This window comes from Gymnogyps californianus, chromosome 1, assembly GCF_018139145.2.
Source record: "Gymnogyps californianus isolate 813 chromosome 1, ASM1813914v2, whole genome shotgun sequence".
NCBI lineage: Eukaryota > Metazoa > Chordata > Aves > Accipitriformes > Cathartidae > Gymnogyps > Gymnogyps californianus.
In genome coordinates, this window is record NC_059471.1 from 91,707,503 (window position 1) to 91,729,012 (window position 21,510).

A 21,510-nucleotide genomic window follows, 5' to 3' on the forward strand; every position below is an offset into this window, starting at 1 on the left:
TGCTTTTATAAAACCTAGTATAAACAGCAACAAAAATATTTCTTTTTTTTTTAATTGGAAATTCTCTTTTTAAAGAAGTCAAACCATTTTTGTATTATCTGTAAGTCAAATGCTCTAGCTTCCTGTGACTGCATGAGAACAACAAATTGATCCGAAAGTGATTATAAATAACATTAAATTAACCAATCCATTGTTTTTATCCAGCCTATGAAATGCAGATGTTAATGGCATTAATGATGAGAAGTGAATTAGATTAGGATTAACTGTATCAATTAGCTAAGGTATTATTAGTACTACAGAGATGTATTTTAATGACATACTATCAAATAGAAAGATGATAAATCAACTGTAAATTCTGTAAATGAAGCTCCAATCTGTTCTACTTTTAATCAAGCAATAATGTATGCTTGTTTGTTTTTTTTTTTAAAACATTAGGAGTGGAATTATAAAAATGTGGAGTATGGAAGGGAGTGGTGGTCACTGACAGAAGTAGGTAGAAAAGAATTAAACAAATGATAGTGGATGTGAAACTTAATTACTGACAATTCGTTATGAATATGAAAACTCCAGAAGTTGAGAGCTCCCTTGAACGTTTAAACCAGAAGCATATCTAAAATAACTAAAAATAATTTCACAATATTTTTGCTCCTTTTTAACCTACCTCTTTTTTTTCTCTACCAGCTGTCTGCAGATCTCCTGCCACCGAGTATTCAAACTTTCCAGTTGTTCCTTCAGCGCCTTAGCATCTGCTGTTGACGACTGCTCAATAATCTCTTCACCAGTTAAGTTCAATGTTTTGACAACAGTTTGCTGTCGCCCAATGCCATCCTGAAGCTCCTGCAAAATACCCAACACATACACGTAGTCATAAAAATGTCAAGCATGAAACAAAATGCTTCATCACGTACTGGCCAGATGGAAAGAGGTGAAAGTTTTTGCTGTCCTCTGAATTCCAAATGAAAATCCAAAAGGTGAGTAGACAGAAAAACATCTCATGTTTTTGTAACAGGTACCTTTCAGTGCATCTCTACAGCCTTTTTTCCCCTCCCGTATTCTTGTCTGCTAGAGATCATTGCAGTAATATTCTGCAGATCAATTAATAAGTAAGACTTGTGAACAAATTTACTTCTACACCCCCAAAGGTATACACCATATTTATTTAATAGCAATGAAGCATTGTAAAATTTAAAATGCACAGTGTTTGGGGTTCCTATTAGCTACCAACACAAATAAGCGATGTCAAGAAAGCAAAGACTGTTTGAAGTACTTCTCCTGATTCCATTAAAGAACACATTTGTCTCCAGTTGTGAGAAGCCTGATAATCCATTCCCTTGTGGTTTTTGGGGGGCTTTTGAGTTTTGGTTTTTTTGGGGGGGTTTGGGTTTTGGTTTTTTTTGGCAGAGTTGGGGGGAACTACACTTCTAAGGAAAAGTATTACCTACATTGTTTGTATTTACACAACAAAATGAAAAACTACCAAAAGATAACCAAGATGGACCATTTTTCAAGTTTTACTAAATGCATTGGGATACAGTTTCTACACCTTTTATCATTAAAAAACTATCATAGCTGTAGCTACCTTACCTCATGTTTAAAACCAACACAGTTCTGAATCTGTAGCTTAGATTTTGGCTCTGTATGCCTGTTTAAGAAAGCTCACATTTATAAATAAGGAAATAAATCTTTTCATATTTTTAATCATCAGTAGAGCATGAGTATTTTTTTCCTTGAATTCCTCAAAATGTACAAGCAGGGAAGTGTAAAATAATTTTCAACAGTTTACTGCTAAAATAAGCAGAAACTGAAATAACTTCAACAATCTACACTGTGGGATTCATACTTATGATACGTTTCACGATCTCAGGAAGTGTGTCTGAATCCTATCTACATACAAGAGCTTTCAAGTAAAATGCTGAATCTACCTTTTCTGGAAGAAACCAAATATTTTAGCATATCATACTCTGCAACAACATTATATGCTTGTTTTCTCTTTCTAAATGCATAATATAAATTACAGAGCAAGTTAGTAAATCTGCATATTAACATTAAATTACATTTGTCCATGAACTGGTTAAAATTGGCAGGATACAGCTTTCCAGGAATGTAAAAGATGAACATTACTACTACTCACGCATTTTTTTTTCAATATATCTTTTCCATTAGATCTTCAGACATGAGGTTATGATGACTGAAAGTTCACAAACTGAACCACACTTGAAGTTAACTTGTTTTAACACGACCACACCTCAGTTGCCAGCTACCAATTCATTAAACTGCAGAAAGTCAGTTGCATGCCTTATCCCAGCTTTTGCACAAATTTTACACGGACAGCTTGAACACCAACAGCAGTACAACCTGGGGCACAGAGGTCAATGTCAGCTAGCCACTGCGGCATTTACCCACAGTCCTGGACACGAGTTGTAGCTGAGGCAGAGGTTTGCACCATCGAGACTAAGCTTATTCTTATTATACTTTCTCTTCGGTTTTCTTACAGTTTCTTCTAGGTTGTTATAGAAGATAACTCCGCCAAAATTATTCCTGTCTTTCGTACCTCTCAGTAAAACCTGTTATTCTGTTGGGTTTTTTTTCCAAACTATTTTCGCGTCCCATAGTTTCAGAATAAAAGAGTAGCTGTGATGAGCATAATGTTGCAGTAATCTGCATGCTGTTTTATTGTGTTTCAATAGGACGAGAAAACTTTTTCTGCTGGATCCTAGCAAGCTACAACAGTCCAGTCACATCGCGTCAAGCACCCTGCTGGCCCAAAGTGCCTCAGCACACTTTGCTTTGCCTGTGGAACACGTAAGATTTTAAGATACCATTGTAGCAGAAACTGCAAGATCTTCTAAGACCCAGAAAAGACCCATAAAAGCCTCTTACTTTGAGGTATCAGATTTTCTTGTCTTTCTATGATGCACATTAATACAATAATACCTGGTCCAACCTTTGGCTGTTATTTTCAGGTATGTGATTCACTACAAGGAATAAATAGCAGTAATGGTCAGGTAGTTTGCTTAAATGCAATTATTCTCTATTATTGTGAGGCTGAAAGGTCATTGGTCTTTCCAGTACACACCTCAGTTTTGGTAATGCCCAGCTTAAAATGAATATCTAGTTTTTGTATACATTCACTGTATTTCACATTGATTTTAGCAGTAGACTCTCTGCATTATGCAGCAGGGCGCTTTACACAGGTAAATCATAACAATACGATGTATAGTCTGAGGAGAAATATATCACAATAAGTGGCTTATTTCCAGCGAGGTGCCTGAAATAATTGTGCTATTGCATGCACCTGTATCAACTTAAGATCCATACCACTTACAGAAAAAATAACTCAGAACAAAACTTCTACTTATACGCAGCAGGACTGTTCATTTGGAATAGGAGAACAAGGCAAGGAGAACAAAGACGGAAATTCTACTTCCTGAACTCCAAAGTTTTCAGAATTAAAATTTGTGGAAATTAGAGGTTATCTCTGCACCAGCTTTTCTAAACGACAGAAATAATCACCAGTCAGTATACTATTATAGAGTGAAACGCTAATTAAAAGCCCATTTAAATACTCTAACTGAGCCCTTTTCCTGCATTCACAGCATCTTATATTAGTTTTTCTCCCTCCCTGAGCATCCACCAAAAAAAAAAAAAAAAAAAAAAAAAGGCAGCTATTACATGATTTCCACAGTTATTTCAATTGACACAAAGTTAACCAAGGGAATTTTCTGATTTATCTTGTGGCATATTATGCAATAGGCCTTACTTACAAAGTAAAAAAAGAAAATAGCTAGCTCAGTGGCAGAGATGGTCTTTGAACTTAAGATCCCTAATGCAAAATGGGAACCTCATGCAGGATGCGTAGGAAGGAGAAGTGTGAACTTCCACCAGAACATGAGAGAAGGCTTCTGGCCATCTGGATTTCAGATCACCATAAAGAACCCAATTTGAGACTATTTTTTTCCAAGTACTCTATGCATTTGACACTTTTCACATGATTAAACGGAAACGCATGTGCTGATGAAGTTTGTCTAGATTCCACAGCCTAAGAAAAAGCAGATTTTCCTTGATACTGGGTACTGCACAAAGCACAGCAATCCATAAAGACATTTAGTTTTCTTAAAAAGTATTTTTGTATAAAGTGGACAAAATGTTTTTAACTATTTTGCTGAAAGTCATGTTTTCACACACTCATGCCAGAGCTATGAACCACAAAGATGCTTTTCACAACTTGCATTCGGTATCTAAAACTTGTCAACAGCTACAGTTCCCTACTCATTCCCCCTCTATCCTTGCCACATACCTGCATGAGGGCAAGGTGCTGGGAGCCTGCAAGAGGTTGCCTCCCATGGCCTTACAGTTTATGGTGCTACTGAAGGAATATTGATATTGAATCTGCTTCTTGTACTTTGGCTTGACATTTCACCCCTTCATACAGAAACGGCAAAGTGAGAGGGCACGTTGCCCTTTGGATTCCCCGCTTACTCAGAAGGCCTTCTGAGATACTTATACTTGCAATTATACAGTTTCTAATCACTTTATGAACAGAGTGAGCAAACAAACTTAATTAAAAATGAGATGTTTATATAATATTAAAAATAAAACAACTCAGAAAAGACCTCATCATATTCATACACACAGAGCTAATCACAATTTTGAGTGGATTGTGGATACTTCTATGTACTTTGTGTTTTCAACATGCTGCATTTTTAGCTATTAAGAAAAGCAGATGATAATATAGATACCTAACACTTTAATTTTTCTTTCTTGTGATTCCCACGCACAAGTAAGCAGGGAATGAGATATCATTAAAGTAAGGTTTAAATATTCTCTCAGACTAAAAATTGCAAAACCAGTATATTAAAGGACTTCTACCTCTCATACAGAAGGTTTTACACTTTGATAATGACCTCAACTAATTTAGTATGATAACTTAAAACTGCCAAGACACCCATATGATGCTTCTTTGCTTCAATTAGTTTCTTTTTATTTTCCAAGATTTACCTAAAATGAGAAAATATGCATAGTCTTTCAGAAAACTTCCAAGTGGAACAGGAACAAAAAATAAATTTGGTGTAAACACACGGGAAAATTCTCACCAAACTCAATAGGGCTGTTTCTGCAATAGCAGGGGACTCTGCCCATAATCATCTTGAGAACTCTGGCCTATTTCACTATTGGTTTTCATATTTGTTCTCACTTGTACTTTCTGGTCCTAGAAGCAACTGCTTAGTGACAACACAAGAGCAGCTGATTTATGATATTTTTTGAATCAAACATAAAAAAAGGAAATGGGAAAAGAAAGAAAGAAGTGGAAAGAGAAATTCTCAAAGGAATTTCTTAATGTGACACTTTCAGCATTACTTCTGACCTCCCCAAATGTACGTATAACACTATTTCAGTTGTACCTCCAAACATTCAGATGTTTCTGCATCAATATTAGCAGTTCTGTGACTTGTAAAGCTGTTCTTGAGATAATTACGTAGTATAGTGAATATTAATAAACAAATCACAACTGCTTGTGACAAAGTTGTTAGTAACACCCTTATTCTTTAGAAAATACTTTCCAATTACATCATATGTTGCTTTCCTAAGAAAATTAAAGGTCTGAGAGACCCTAAATCTACAGGCATTCCTAATATCACCTTAGCAATGGCTTTCAGTTCAGACCCTAAACATGAGGTAGGAATCCCCTACAAGAGAGAGAGAACAAGAATATCTAACACTAAAATACATTTGTCTTCCCTCTCCTCTTTTTTAAATTTCCTTCCCATGCGCTTTTCCTTTTATTATTTTCAGTTGAATTATTCAGTGGTTTTACTATTCATTGCCTTTTTATTTCTTGTTCTATTTCTTCTTTTTTACCCGTTCCCAGTCAGTCCTATGGCTTGCCTTCCCCTAACTACAACCAAAGATCAATAAAAAACTGTAATATTGGAGATCCTAGAGCTAGTCCTATTTGCAAGCTTACTGCACATCACTACAAAGAGAAGTATTTTGTGTTCTGAGGGTTGCCATCCTTGTGCTTATGGACTTCTGCCCGTTTAAGTTTGCTTTCACTGTTATACCACTCTTTTTCTTTTAATCTTCTTTCCGTAATACATTTAATTTTACAAAACTGAATCATTTAAGGAGCCAAAGGAACTTTCTCCTGAATACGGATGATCAGTGTATGTCTTGAAGTCAGGTTGTTAACAGGGCACACAGTGATGCTCAGTTTAATGAGATCTAAGAGTTACACTGCACAAATTTCTACACAGCTGTGCACATGGACTTTAGAGACACTTTTATGTATCAAGGTCCAGTAGATAACAGTTTTGGATACCTAAAGATGCGTGTACTTTGTGTGGAGCAGGCTGATTCTTTGTGAATCACCTTGTAACACATGCATTTGAAAAGCAGCAACGTATCCCTGTTGATTCAATCACAGTATTTTACCTAACTAACAAAATGAATGTGAACAATATGCTCATTAAAATGGTTCCTCACTGACATTTGATTCTCTTTTTAAAGCCCTGACTGTGCCTTCTTGGTTTAGACAGCTGCCACTAACCTTATTTTGCCAAGAACAAATAAAACTGACAAAAAATTATTTTGTCAAATCCAATACTACATCAAACAATTTTATCTACTGCATAAACAATATGTAATTATAAAAAGTTATGCTACTTTAGATTTATAGAATTTTTTTATTTGAAACATCAGTAGTTTTTTGTGTTTTTTTTTAATGGACACTTATTACACAGTTCAATATATTGTGATAATAATACTACTACACATTTTCTTAATCTACCATTCATCAATATCATGAAGAGTTAGTTATACTTTATGTTATTTTTTCCTGAGAAACTATGATTAAACTTTTTGTAGAGAAAGAGAAGTATCTGATATAATTGATTAAACAATTTACCAACCAGTTTCAAACACTTTACACCATCACATCCCTAGTTGCCACCTTTTTTTCCCGATGCCTTTCACAATGCTTGTGACAACTGACCAGGCAATATGACAAAAAGGTAAATTATTGGTTCAGATAGATTCCTCGTACTAATTAAAATAGTAGAAAAGAAAAAGATTTGAGTGGATAAGGATTTGAAGTAAAGCAGTTTGATTGCTTTTCCTGTATTATGTAAATTAAACATTCACCAAAGTCCTTACCCTCTTACCTAAGTGGGTACCAGAATGGCATAATTTCTTTGACTTTATTTATTATTTCTTATTTAACTTGTACATATATCATGCAACTCTTTCTGCAATCTCATTTCCTCTTATCATTGAATGAAATAGCATTTTACTGTTAAACTTAATCAGAAACTATTCTATGACCAATCTTACCAGCACTTTCCTCTTTTCATTGTACTAGACAAATGTGCTTAACAATAATTTATTGTTATGGAAAAACCCTGTAGCAACATGAAGAAATACCACAAACAAGCTAATTTCTGTCAGAGACACTAGCTGGCACAAAATGTCTTAGGAAAAAAATGTTGTATTGCCTTTCCTTAATTTAGGGTAAGCTATAGATCCTAAAAGCATGTAAAGGTACTATGCACCACTTTCAGAAATCTGTAGTCTTGAATTTGACATTAATGTGCTATTCTTCAGTCATTTACATAAAATTCTCTTCTGCTTTAAATTGTATAAAAGCATAAGGTTGACATAAGAGTGTCTACCCAGATGCAACACTATAAATCAGAGAATTGGGAGAACATTTGGTGGAAAACTATCCCCAAAACAATTTGCTAGCATTTGGTTACCAGAATGAACTTATCCATTAAGAGTATGTACCTCTGTTCAAGATTCTATTAGAAATAAGGAAGAAATTAATTTTCCAGGCAGTTAAATCACATTGATTTAATCTGGAGACACATTACCAGCACTTTGTTAGGACTAAAACAATCAACAACAAGTATATCTTGTTTCCTAGCTGTTTTCTTATAAGCAGCTATGCAATCTTCATTGTTCTGTGTGCATTATGTTTGTTATTGTGTTATTATTATGAATTATGGTCTCTCAGGGCAGCTGATGGAGATGGAAGAGGCAAAAAAAAAACCAGTAAAAAATTGAAGGCAGTGTTTGCTAAGGAGTTGACAATAATTTAAAGCAAAGTGTTTTCTTAGCATAAATTATAGGAATTACTATGGTTTGAATATTGCTATCAACTCTGTGAAAAGAGCAGCATTTGAAAGAGTTGACAGTAGGCTCTGGGCAGATTCTACCTATAAAGCAGAACTGAGTGCGTTTTGTCAGCTGTATTGGGTTTGTACATCAACTGCACATGAGAAACCAAAGGAAAAGCAAATTGCGGCAGACCTGTTTTCTGAGTAAGCAATAAATACTGTAAAATAACAAGGAGATTTCATTCTCACTTTGACTAAAATTGTTAATAGAATTATTTGTGGTGTAAGCAACAGTTTATATAAATAGTTTATAAAGAATATAAAAATTTTGCTTGATTTGTTATGGAAACTGCTTGGTTGGAGAGCCTTAGGAAACTACTATTCTATCCTGCTTTATTTTTTTTTTTCCATATTTTGATGCTGTTTAATTAGAAAACCACAAGGTCCAGTGTCACCCCAGATGCACTGCTGACTGTCCATGACTGCTACTGTACACAAAGAAATGTGGGTACAATACAACTCCACTATTGTACATTTTAACAAATTAAATGAAGATATACAACTTCTCATTCTGCTAAAAGCTTCTAATCAGAAAGAGTCCCAGATTTGTTTGAAAGTTTTAATATCTTCCAGACTTTATCCCTTGACTGCGTCTCTTCCTTCTAGAAAGTGACAAATTCGTTCTTCACAAAACAAGGCATAAAGGCTGAAATTCCTGTATTTTACCTATACAAATCCGTCAGTCTAGCCTGCTGTCCTTCAAAAAGCAGTAGTCTACTATATTTTAATAGCCTAGTAACTTCACACTTCAGCTTGCTACAGTAATTCCAGGTTCTTGTCACTGCTGCCTGTGCTGCTATCAACTATAACTCCAAATGCATCTCCAGTTCTTCTTACTAACACTTAATGAATTTTCCTTCATAATTAGCTGTTGAGAGGCAGATATCACCCGGTAGGACTTGTTACTATGAATTTCACCAAGGTGACAATCTCATTTATAAGAAGATCAAGCAAAAGTTTTGTCTGGTTCCCTGTTCACTGTAATAAAAATAAGTTAACCTGAATTTGTCTCTTCCTCTAATGGAAATTTCTCATACCTTTAAATTTACAGGGGTAAGAAAGGAAAGAGGAAGTCAAGGCTTGCAAACTGAAATTTTCCCTCATGTATACCTACTGCAATGACCTATTTTGAAGATATTAATCAACTTTGTCTCAATTTCCTTGCTCGTCAGAATGATCCAAATTGGAGCTTAGAATAACTTGATATTGGCTCTTGAAGACCTTGTGAATGCAACCACTGAGTAACTACGGTTCTAAAAGCTGCCTCCTCCCCCTGACCAAAGACGTTCTGAAAATCTGGGCCTTAGAAGCATTGAAAAAAAGATACACTGTTGGTTCAGATGAGAGCCGACCTCGGCAATTTAGTCATCTTATTAAAAATTATTTAGGTAAACAGTATTGTCTTCAAATGCTGACACTTCGCAATCAAACTAACTCCTTGTGGTTTTATAAAGTTATTCACCAGGGGATTAAAAAAAAAAAAAAAAAATTGTACTGCTACTGCATACTAACTATAATGCTTCAGGTTAAATATATAAAATTAAACTGTAAGTCCAAAAATCTACTCACTGGTTTTGTAGCACACGTGTATGCCACTGAAATATATTAATTTCCATACTGATGTAGCACCAGAATGTAAAGACAAGCCTCTGTCAAACAACTTTTCCATTTACCTCTACACATAATAGTACTAAGCTGGGACTACGGCCTGATTTGATAGCATGTTTAATTTGCAATTTCTGATATTTACAACATTTTGATATTTTACCTGCTCTGCAAAGCTATAACTGAGCAAACAACGTCAACAATAAGAAAAATTGCGTCCTCCATTTTCAATCTCTTTCTAGCTATCACAAATCAAACTACTCGCATAATAGGACCCAGTATATTAAAAACAACAACAACATGGCCTAGTTTCTTCAAACATAGCCTGTTCTTAAGTTTTCAAGGACATCAGTAGTACTGATGGAATTACCTTAATATCAGGTCAGCTTTTTTAGCTAAGGAAGTGATTTTATTCCAACTCAATGTCAACACAGTTCTTCATTTTTCTGCCTGTCGTGGTTTAACCCCAGCTGGCAGCTAAGCACCACGCAGCTGCTCGCTCACTGCCCCCCCCACCCAGTGGGATGGGGGAGAGAATCAGGAAAAAACCTCATGAGTTGACATAAAGACAGTTTAATAGGACAGAAAGGGATGAAAAACAATTATAATGATAATAATAATATGACAATAGTAATACTAAAAGAATTAAACTATACAAAGCAAGTGGTGCACAATGCAATTGCTCACCACTCATTGACCAATGCCCAGTTAGTTCCCGAGCCGTGATCCGTCCCTCCCAGCCAACTCCCCCAGTTTATATACCGGGCATGATGTCATATGGTATGGAATAGCTCTTTGGCCAGTTTGGGTCAGCTGTCCTGGCGGTGTCCCCTCCCAGCTTCTTGTGCCCCCTCCAGCCTTCTTGCTGGCTGGGCATGAGAAGCTGAAAAATCCTTGACTTAGTATAAACACTACTTAGCAACAACTAAAAACATCAGTGTGTTATCAACATTCTTTTCCTACTAAATCCAAAACACAGCACTATACCAGCTACTAGGAAGAAAATTAACTCTGTCCTAGCTGAAACCAGGACACTGCCATATTTTAATCAATTGATTTTTCTTAAATTAAAAGCAGATAGTTATTACACTTTTACTATTTCACAGCTTTTCCTGATTCTTACAGAAATATCCATATCCTTGCATAAGCCAAGTTATTTCCTATATATCTCCTGTGCTTCAAAAACTAGAAAACTTCAACTTGCTTTCTTATGGAATGTATACCTTGAAAGTACCACCCCCAGTCTTTAACTCAGCAGCACTGGAATAAATACGTGTGCCTCCGCATCCTGTTTTCCTTTCAATCATTATATTTAAGCTGTTATATATTACCTCTTTCTCTTGAAATTACTAGATTGTCATTTGTCAGTGCCTCTGGCTATGGAAAAAATAATACCCATTACATAAAAGTAGCAGACTGGAAATTTTGAACAAGCTATGTATTTTGACTCTCTAGTGCTGGTCATTTATAGCCTCCCTTTAAGACAAACTATTGTAGATATCACCCCTTTCAAGCATTTGGGAGACTATTTATATAACCCTCTCTTTCTGAGTTTTCATCCACATCTTGTACATTTCCTTTTAAAGCAAGTTAAAATAGTATATACATTTTTTTCAAATAGAAAATCCATGCGTATTTTGTCTACCTCACTAATATTTTAAAAAATTATTTTTGACAGGCATGAGAAATGTTTCTGGATACTTTTTTATTCAATGGAAACTGTGCAAAATCAGTCATGTACCAGATAAGATAGAAAAACCCACCACTATTCATGTCGTGCCTGCTTGTAAGAAAAAATAATGGCAAAAAGATTTGGACTAGCGGTCAGCGTACACTGACTTGACTGCAACTGTGGCAAGTCATAAAGGAATAACGTATTCCGGGCAATATCCAGGCTGCAAAACTGGCTTCCCAGTTGTGGAGAATTACTGTGATAGGCAAGAGGGTGAGTCGGTTTAGGCTTGCAACTGTTTACATACAGACAGCTTCAAGTGTAAAGCAAGTAAAATGGTATTAGGTACCACGTACAGCCTCACTTAATAATTTACCTGTTATACATTATTGCATTATGGCCTCACATTACAACAATATGAACAAACCACAGGTACAGGCTCAATGAGATAACGTAGGCAAATCTCAAATATTGCCTGAAACTGCACATAGGTTAAAACCAGAACAAAATAAGCCAAGCTAGCAGAAATATTTATTTTTCAAAAAGAGGAAGAAAAAGTCTGATTATAGCAACAAAGCTATTTCCGTGCCTTGCGCTAGAAGTATAACATAGCATAAGGTCAACCGTCTTGACCTTAAGACAGACCCAAAAATCCTTACCAAATCATTTACTGGAGGATTTTGGCAGCCAGAATTAATTGTCCACCTTCTGCTTCTCCTCCTCCTCCTGTCACTATTAAGACAATGTTTGCCCCAAGCCTCTGAGCAAGACTAACTGGTAGGAGAATGTCACTGGCGAGGGACAGATGACAAACCAACCGGTCGGTTTTCAAGCAGCTATCATGTCATCTTCATTCTTCCTCTGTTTTGATTTTGCTGGTCCTTCCTTTGCCTTTCACATCTCCACCAACTCTGGATTCCTCGGAGCTGTTGCTTTAGCTCTTCTGGTGCTGAGGAGAGGCTTTCTGTCCCAATTGAGTCATATTAATTTAAAGCGACTGGCTTTACTCGCTACAACCACCACTGGGGTGTTTCTCTACCCCTGCTACACTCTATTTTCTTCAGTATTTAATAGACTTAGCCTGTGTATCCATCTTGTTCCTTCTTCTGAGCTTAATTATAGCATTTGGGGTCTGATCTTTTATTAATTCAAATGCTTTCCTAAGCATGCCAGTGTTGCTACTCAAGGGATATCTGATTTACATATTCCCATAATTTCATTTCTGATTGCTAAATTCATCAGCTTGCTTCAAAGTAGTTGATATTATAAACATAGTAAGACTTTCAGGAACTGATGTTCATTGCATATTTAATGTTAACATATTTTTCTCAGTACAGCACCACATTTTCAAAATACAAATCAATATGTTTAATAGAAAATTTACTTTCAGTGAAAAACATGCATCTTGACATCCTGATCTTTTAGGTGAAAAGAAACAGGCTGAGTTTTAAACATCAAGGCTTAGAAATTTTTTTTTTTTTTTTTTTTTTTTGGCAACAAAGCAATACATTAAGCTCTTTATCAACAATAAATGATTCCACTAAAATCAAATCAGCTGTGATAACTTTTATGGGCACTAGGTACTCTCTGCTGGACAATGATTAACTTCAATTTGGCTCGTCTTCTTCAACCAGAGGTGATATCAAAATAGCTGTATCAAATCTGAGAGGAATATGTGTTGAGAACAGAGGAATGCCAGGCTAAGGATGGGAAGTCAGGAAGCAAAAAAATTTGGCCTGAATAGTAATTCAGGAAACATTACTTCTCTTTCTGAAGATGTGTCACTATTTCATAGACTTGTTACAAACACAAACCAAAAAAAGACCTTGTTTACATTTTTTTCTCTACTGAAATATTTAATAAGGTTATGGTGGTTTACTAGAGATCTGACCCATACAAATGTATGAAGCAGAAGTGTGAAGTTCTAAGTTGTTTAATGTGTTTGGCTTCCCCGGCTCATGGATGCTGAGGGCACTTGGTAATACTCTGAATAAGGTTCCAGCAAAGTGGCTTTGGGGAAAAAAACCCCTGTACTTCTATCAAGTAACATTACATGGGGAAGACACATACCAAATTAAGTAAAAATCAGACTCCTTTTCACTTTCTAAGGATAATGTATAATGTCTGCTAACTTCCAAGTTTCTAAAACTTTAAGCATAGTCATGAGTACAGTTTTGCACGTTTACAAAAGATGAGGCAGAATTAAACCAGTGCCATTTAGAGCTCATTATCACCCATTCACTATCCTTGGTATCATCTGAGAATGAAAGCTGTATACCAAAGCTATATTAATACTAGATTATATTAACACTAGATCATTTTAATAAAGCATGAATACAGTTTGTAACAGTGTTATAATAATAGAAAGATAATATTGATCACTACCTTCTAATTTTATCTACAGGGTGCTACCCACAGGAAAACCATTGTGTTTTACTAAAACAATTTGTTTTATTTAGGGAATTTTGTGGTGTTTCCTTGTTTTTATTCAGAAATTTCTACACTTAAATTTTACACTGAATTTCTATGCTGGGACATAGTTTCAATCAGCATATTTCATTTTACTTTAAATAAATAATTCATTTTTTAGTGACAATATGATCTTAGATGGTTTAAATTATTATGTTTTATAATCATAAGATGACAAAAGTACATTACTTCTCATCAAAGAACTGGGACAGGTAGAAACCTTCAGTTCAACCCTTCAAAAAAAAAAAAAAATCCAGGTGAAAAGTAAGTTTTACTACAAAAGAGGAGTCATGTCTTCTAGTACGTAACAGTCTCTCCCAAAATGAGTTTAAAAATGAGTCCACATATACAAATGATTTTGTCTACTTATTTTGTATCTATACTAAAAATAATACAATAAGAATAAAAACACAAAAATGTCACCAGAAATACTACTATACTAGAGATCTACTCAAAATTTAAATAGAACAAATAAAGCGATCTTCTGTATTGCAGCACCTCTCACAGCAGGAGAAAATGGTTATCAATGGCAGAAGAATTTATTCTGGTTCAAAATTAATATATTGATTTCTAGCTGAAGGGCAAAAGGTCAACAGAATTTCTCAAAGTCAGTCAATAAATCACTAAAATCCATTTAAGAAGTTAGATAAAACTAGTTATTGCTAACAATTTAATAAATCACTAGGAAACAAGAGAAACAACTTGAATCAGATGTTCTTTGCAGCCTTCAAAACTGATTTTTCCCTTAAAAAATTAGAATAGATCAAACTGCACTTAGCATATTCCACAAATATTTTGGGCAGAATGAAGCATTTACAGTTTCCTGAATAATTTTGACCAAGCTATTTCTCTGACTGCACATAATTCTGCTTCATGGTCATTTTTAACGTTAAAAAAAAAAAAAAGTATTTTTCTTCAATCCACCATGACACTGCACACCTAATATACACCATATACATTGTATAGCTTGTACAGAAGGCTGGCCATGAAATTCTAACCTTAACATAAAATAGCAAAATATTTGTTTAGATATAAAATCTACTTCTCTATTTCTGTTTTTCTGCAGAATCACTGGCAGCTACAGGATTGAGTATGCATGCCTCAGAGAATCCACAACGATAAAAAATTTTTCTGGGCATGGAAAAGAAAATCAAATATGGGATTCAGTTTGATAGTTCTTAAAAAGAGTTCACAGAGGTCTACCTGGCAATAATTCATAATATTTCCTTATTTGAAAACCCAATGTATGCATGCCAGCAGCCACACATTTCTCCTTCAGCCCATATTCAAAATGTTAGTGCTTTACTCTCATGCAAGATTTGAAGGGTAAGGAATAGATCTTATCACTACACCAAAACTAAGAACCCCTCCTCCACTCTTCACCTCCTCAGGGAAGACCTCCACCATGAATTACTAGGAACTGCCCTACGCACAGAACAAGTGTCTGCGTGAGACACCTCACAACAATTTGAAATGCACTACCTATACAACTGCCCACCTATCCTGCAGACTATCTCATCTACACTAAACTGCCATAGGGATGGCAAGAAAAACAAAACCAAAAACAAAACCCAAGTAATTCTCTAAGAATGGACTTAATGCAGGTTTTTGCTCTCCTTGTCCTCTACATCTCCCATCCCTCCCACTACAACAGCTCCAGCTCTTCCATCTCTCTCACTAGGCAAGGCAGAGTAAGTACATGATAGTCTGCGGACCAAGATTCATTCACTTGTTAGCTTGTGGGTTGCTACTCAAGGAAACATTTAACTTTTGACCTCTGCTTCTCTCCTTCTCTCAGTGCCAGCATTGTGTCACGTCCTATCCAGCTACTGATGTTCTAAGGCTTGTAGGAACTTAATTATTTCAGAATCTCTACCTCTGCTTCTGATTCAATGAACAGTGAATTAAAAAATCATTACAGACCATGCTATGAAAGATAGACTGAAGACAGACAATGAAATCTCATAAGCTCCATTTGCAGAGGAAAACACGCTGAAAAAACCCTCCAAGTCCTCCCAGTTCAGCAGTGCCAGAAAAACCAAAAAGGGAATGCTTACAGCAGAACACTGACCCTCGCTCTGTGCTTGGGGAGGCCGGAAGCACTCATCTATGCATGAAGTTCATACTTTTGGGAGGCATGCAGGAAAAACAGCTCACCTAAGGTTCACACACAACCTCTTCGTGGCTTGTCTGCTCTCCACTTTCCAGGAGAACTAAGGAAGTTTTTTTGTACAGAAATCTCCTACTTTGAGTCTGCCAGGAGTTATACAGAACATTGTTATGAAGCTGTCATCTGAAAATGTTTAAACCATCATAATTATTAAATCTGTGGTTCTCATATACATATCCTTGAATGAAATTAAAGTGTTTTCTTTTAATTAATCGCTGTATCAGAAAACAGCAAATAACATGAAAGAGATGTAAGTAATATCTCTTTGCATAAGGACAGATAGGAAGCCAGGACAAATACCAACCCATCAAAACATTTCATAAGTTTGTACAAATTAACACATCAACTAAAATGAATCGCCCCAGTGACCAGAACAGAAAAGGAAACAAAGGATATAATTAAAAGCAAAACTGAATCTATTGTTATTGCCAAAAACCTACACCGAGATTTTCTTTCTTGTTGTTTTACATGCCATAACACTTGGGAATACCCTAAGTATATACTTGTTCCTATGAGAGCTAGTCTTGAAGCACCTCAGGTGTTTCACTTTGTATGATAGATATGCTCTAAATCTTGACTACTTCCCAATTAAGGACACTGCTGATTGTCAAACTCCACTCTCGTTAATAAGAATATGTCTTCTGAACATAACATCAACCCTCAGATAGGAAGAAAGCTGCAGTGAGTTCTGGTGAGAAAAGAAACAGTTAGCTGCAAATCGAGGTGAGAGGAGTCTGAATTCACTGAGGTCCTGCACAGTTTCTTTTATGTGAAACATAAAACATGTGGACGTTCACAAGACAGAATAAAAGGTAAGATGTGATTTAGTCACAGCTTTCAGATGAATGAGACCCCCACTTTTCCTTGTTCTAGACTCCATGTTTTCTGAAAGGTATAGAACTAAGGAGGATTACGTGAAGTACAAATGATGACAAAAAGCAATTTTTTGTGTGTGTGTTTTGTTTTTTTTTTTTAAACTTTGCCAGTTCCTGATGCTAGTTGAAAGTAATGCGTTAGTCCATAGAAAATCTGCAAAGATTTTCTCTGCAAAGTTAAATAATTCATTCTTCTAGTGGTGAATCAAGAAGATATCTATTTGTTCGGGTAAATAACCACACAGGAATGATGGCAGGAGGATACTTCCCAGAAGGGTTGTCAGTGATAACATGCATAACACAATGGGATTTTAAATGAGAACACAGCTTTTGTAAACAATGTACACTCTTCAAGATACTCTGGAGACACTAAACAACACAATTCCTTTAGACAGAGATCGTGCTTAAAATACTATTTTTCTCAGTGTACATGATCTCCATTAGAAACTTAAGTCAGACAAAAAAAAGTGTTTCAAGTGAAGTGTTTTGAACTCTAAGAGGAGAGCATGATAAGAAACATATCTATAAATATAAAGCACTATTTCAGAAAGCTATCCTAGACCAAAGACAGTGTTGTTGCCATTTTCTTATTTGAAATTGCTTATTATAAATCACTTCTACAATTTATAAGAGAAAAAGGGAACTTTTACTCACAGAAATATGCATTCTGTTTTAAGTCTTCCACTTAGAGGCCCCGGGGGGTGGGGGCGGGAATTCTGCTCAACCTACTCCTTGAATCACTGTAAACAGTGCAACTCAGAGTTTTAAGTCTAACAAAGACAGATGAGCTGTTTTTTCCTATTTAAATAAGTGTTGGGTTTTGAATCATTTGAATAATTCTGAATCAGTGAGAGCTTACTTGGTAGTGGAAGACGACACGTTATCTCTACTTTAGCTGAAGATGGAAAAAATACACTGAATTATAAAATCATACCCCTATCTCTCCTGTCTTTAAATATTAGCTTCTCTTTTACACCCCATTTCCATTGCTATACCTTTATTTTATCTGTTAGGCAGCATGGAAGGATCTTGCCAGCGAAAGCAAGAACAATATGTTCACAAGACATAAAAGCACTATGGTACGGTCATCCCCTTTTCACTGACTTTTTTGATCCTTACCCTTGCCAAGATTTGAGATCTCTCTTTTTGACAGGACTTCAGCTGAGCTAAAAAGAGCATGTAAATAAATCAGGCTTTAAAGACAAACCACTCGTTCCCATTGATCTCGGAGAAAATTCTAGATATAGCAAGGAACAAAAAATTGGGACACAGATGAAAAGCAAATGTCTTTCACACTCATGACTCATAGTGTTAACATGTACGCAGTCCTGTTTTCTTCTCTGGGAAAGGTGGTTCGAGTAAGTATATTTGTGCTGCTTTCTCATTTGCATTACTAGTTTGTACCAAATGTGTTAGTGTGTTGTATAGAATAGTATATAGTTCTGAAGTTTAAACTACATTTTACAGAAATTTACCATTGATAATTTAGAAACACATGCACTCCCTTTAAAACAAAACAAAAACCCCAAACACAACAGGCAACAGAATTGCCTGGATCAAGTCACTGCTATGCTTATTTCTTCACTGAAGACCTAGGAAAAGGTTTATAAATTTTTGTTTATGCATATTTAAGGAAACAGAATAGCAAATTTAGACTTTTTTCTTTGCTTGTTTTTATTTTCTCTGACCTATTTTCAAAAGCTCATTTCCAACACTGTCTATATTTTCAAAATTCCCTACTGCTAAAAAAAAATGACATAGAAGTATATTTATATGAGTTTAATGAAAGTTCTACTCATGCATGCAGTGCATAAGCTTTGAAAATGTCACACTTCTATTTTATATTGATGTAACAAAGCATTTATACCAAAATGGTGTTTCCATATTTGGATACAGAAGAATGGTACAGTGTTACCATTATTAATACCTCTTTCCTGAAGTTTTTAAATGTACGTTCCTCTGAAACCTAGACATCTCAGGCTTGCCTTGTTGAAGTAAGGTAATTAAAAACATAAAGCGGCCTGATTTTTAGCATTGCTGGCATCTTCTGGTTACCTTTATTTCAATTTTAACCTCTGAATCTTGCTATTAAAATGTTTAAACTTCTGTCCCTTGTCCTATTACTCAACTCTTTTGATATCTATTGATAGCCACATTTCTTAAGAAAAAAACAAGGTACATAATTTTTTAAGCCTTTTTTTTTTTAAATCTCAGAGACCCTTTTTACCTCCTTCTGTTAAGTGCATCTATTAAATTTTGTCTTTATGACTATCACCTCTCTGAGCCATCCCCATTCATTTTCCTAGCGCTCACTAGATAGCCAGCATAAAACTGTTTTCTGAAAAGTAGCCTAGAATTTAAGTCTAAAAAAATAATTTTAAACAATAGCATTAGCTAGCATCAGTTGCCCTTCGCAGAAGCATGGTCTCTTAGTAGGTGACTATAAATCTGCTCACAGGTGTTTAAAGACAGACAGCGCTTAAAGACACAAGCAATCCCCTATCCCTTGATTGCACGAGCATCTTCACTGCAGAAAAAAAAAAAAACCCACTACTGTTAATTATGACAGAAATGTTTCAAAAATAAGAGCTAAGCTTAGGTGTGTGGTGTATTGCCCCAATATTCAGTCTCATGGGGGTTCTGACTGACTGGCAGACCTGTTCTACTTATCTTCTGTTTCCCTCTCCTGTCCCTACACACTATTTCTTCCCCCTCCCTCCCACCTTTAACTATGCAAGAAATCTGAATCACAACCTTGATATTGAGGTTGAAGATTAAGAGAGGACGAATTGAATAAAAATAAATAAGCTTCTGTCAAATTTCAAAACTTTCTGGATGTTTGAAAAACATCTGATCAACTTAGAGTTATCTTGCTTGTCTTTGTACTTCCTGTTTTTGGCTGAAATAAGTTCTATGTGAAAACAGAGTTCCTTGACAAACTAGGGCTAGTCAAGAGAATCTGTAATGGACCGAATAGCCCGCATTACACACTACTTTGCACCACTGCTGATCTATTACGCTCAACATAAAGGCACAAATGAAATAATGTGGTAGCTATGGCTTGGATCTCCTAGGAGCTAGAGAGGATTTTCATAAAATCTGGGTGACAGTGTGGTGACAGTCATAGTTAAAATTAGCATACAACAGAGAACAGCAGGGGGGAAAAAAAGCTATTATTATTAGGCTTTGGAGTGTGGCTTCTTCAAAAGGCAGGCTGATTTAAAGGGTCAAAAAAGATAACACACCCCTTTATTCACTAGACCGGGTCAGGAGGAATTGGTTACACTAAGTAACTGCAATCCATATTAAACAAAGATGTGGTGAAAGCCTCTCCAGATGAATCTACTAGGCAGTTGTAACAACAGTTGTAGTGCAGTGCAGACACAGACAACCTAACTGCAAACTGACTGGCTCAGGTACAAATTGTAGACTACTCAGAGCTGCCCAAAACACCTTCCATCACACTAGCCTTGTTGTGTAGGCGGTTCTATGAGAGACTCAACAGGGAAAGAATGTATTTCTTTAGAAAAGGAACTCACCATTCATACTGTGCACATTTTCTTTTTTTTTTTTACTTTCAGACTCACTAAGAATTTGTTCTGTCTTTAGAGAGAAAAGAAAGTTAGAAAAGTTAAAGTTTTTTCCCATATCTATGCTGTCCCTCCCTTCTAAGATGAGCCCATCTGGAAAATTTTCAGCCCAGTTTTTATTTTTATGTATTTATGCAGGAGAGGTACAGCATCATCTTTTCTCATTAAAAATAAAATGTTTACATGAGGTTTTGGAGTAAAGATTCAACCAATTCATCATAATTTCAAAAAGTCCTGACAGTATTGCAAACCTGATGCATTGTAAAGTCTCACATCTAATAGGTAAAATCAGGTTTCACTAAGAATGGAAGCACTGAGATTTTATTGTAAAGGGAGCTGTTTTCAGATCGGCTACATGATTAATGTAGTTTTTATAGACTTTACGTAAAAACAAGATATATTACTGTTTGGGGATCAAGCTAACTTTAAAGAGAGGCTTCTTAACAAAATTTGACTGCCAGGATGAAAATGAAAGCGATTATCAAATTTCTCTTTGTCTCTAATGTGGTTTTGGGAAAAGCTGCTACATAATTCTGATGCTTCCAAATTCAATTCTTTGTCACAGTCAGTCTCTGCCACATAAACATTCAATGGTTCCAACAAAAAGAACATTCCAAATCTTTAATCATTACAAAAAACACAGTACCTTGACCTTGTATTTTAAAGTTAAATGGAGTGACATTATAAAAATTAAATTAGTTCTTCCTCATTTCCATAATATCCTTTAAAAAGCCTTGCCTAGCCTGGAGTATATGTCCTATTTCTTTATCTTTCTTGATGACCCCTCATGCCTGCAAGTCAGCTCGTTTTTCTCTGCTGAAGACTGCACCCTACTGCTGCACGTGCTGTAAAATTTCCATTAAAATTTAGGGCATCATCACTCATTCTTATCTGCAGCAGGCTGCCGAACAGTGCGATACGAGCAACTGCATGCAAACTAGTCTCGAAGGACAAT

At 35.7% G+C, this 21,510-nt stretch overlaps 1 protein-coding gene across 2 annotated transcripts in view; it reads right to left on the bottom strand.

Moving 5' to 3' along the window:
* Positions 1 to 21,510, bottom strand: part of DMD (dystrophin) — a 922,027-nt gene that overhangs the window by 436,204 nt on the left and 464,313 nt on the right. For both annotated transcript variants that reach the window (XM_050904429.1, XM_050904437.1), the window contains exon 40: positions 662 to 837. In XM_050904429.1, coding sequence (XP_050760386.1) covers positions 662 to 837 — 176 coding nt within the window. The remainder of the gene's footprint in view (positions 1 to 661; positions 838 to 21,510) is intronic.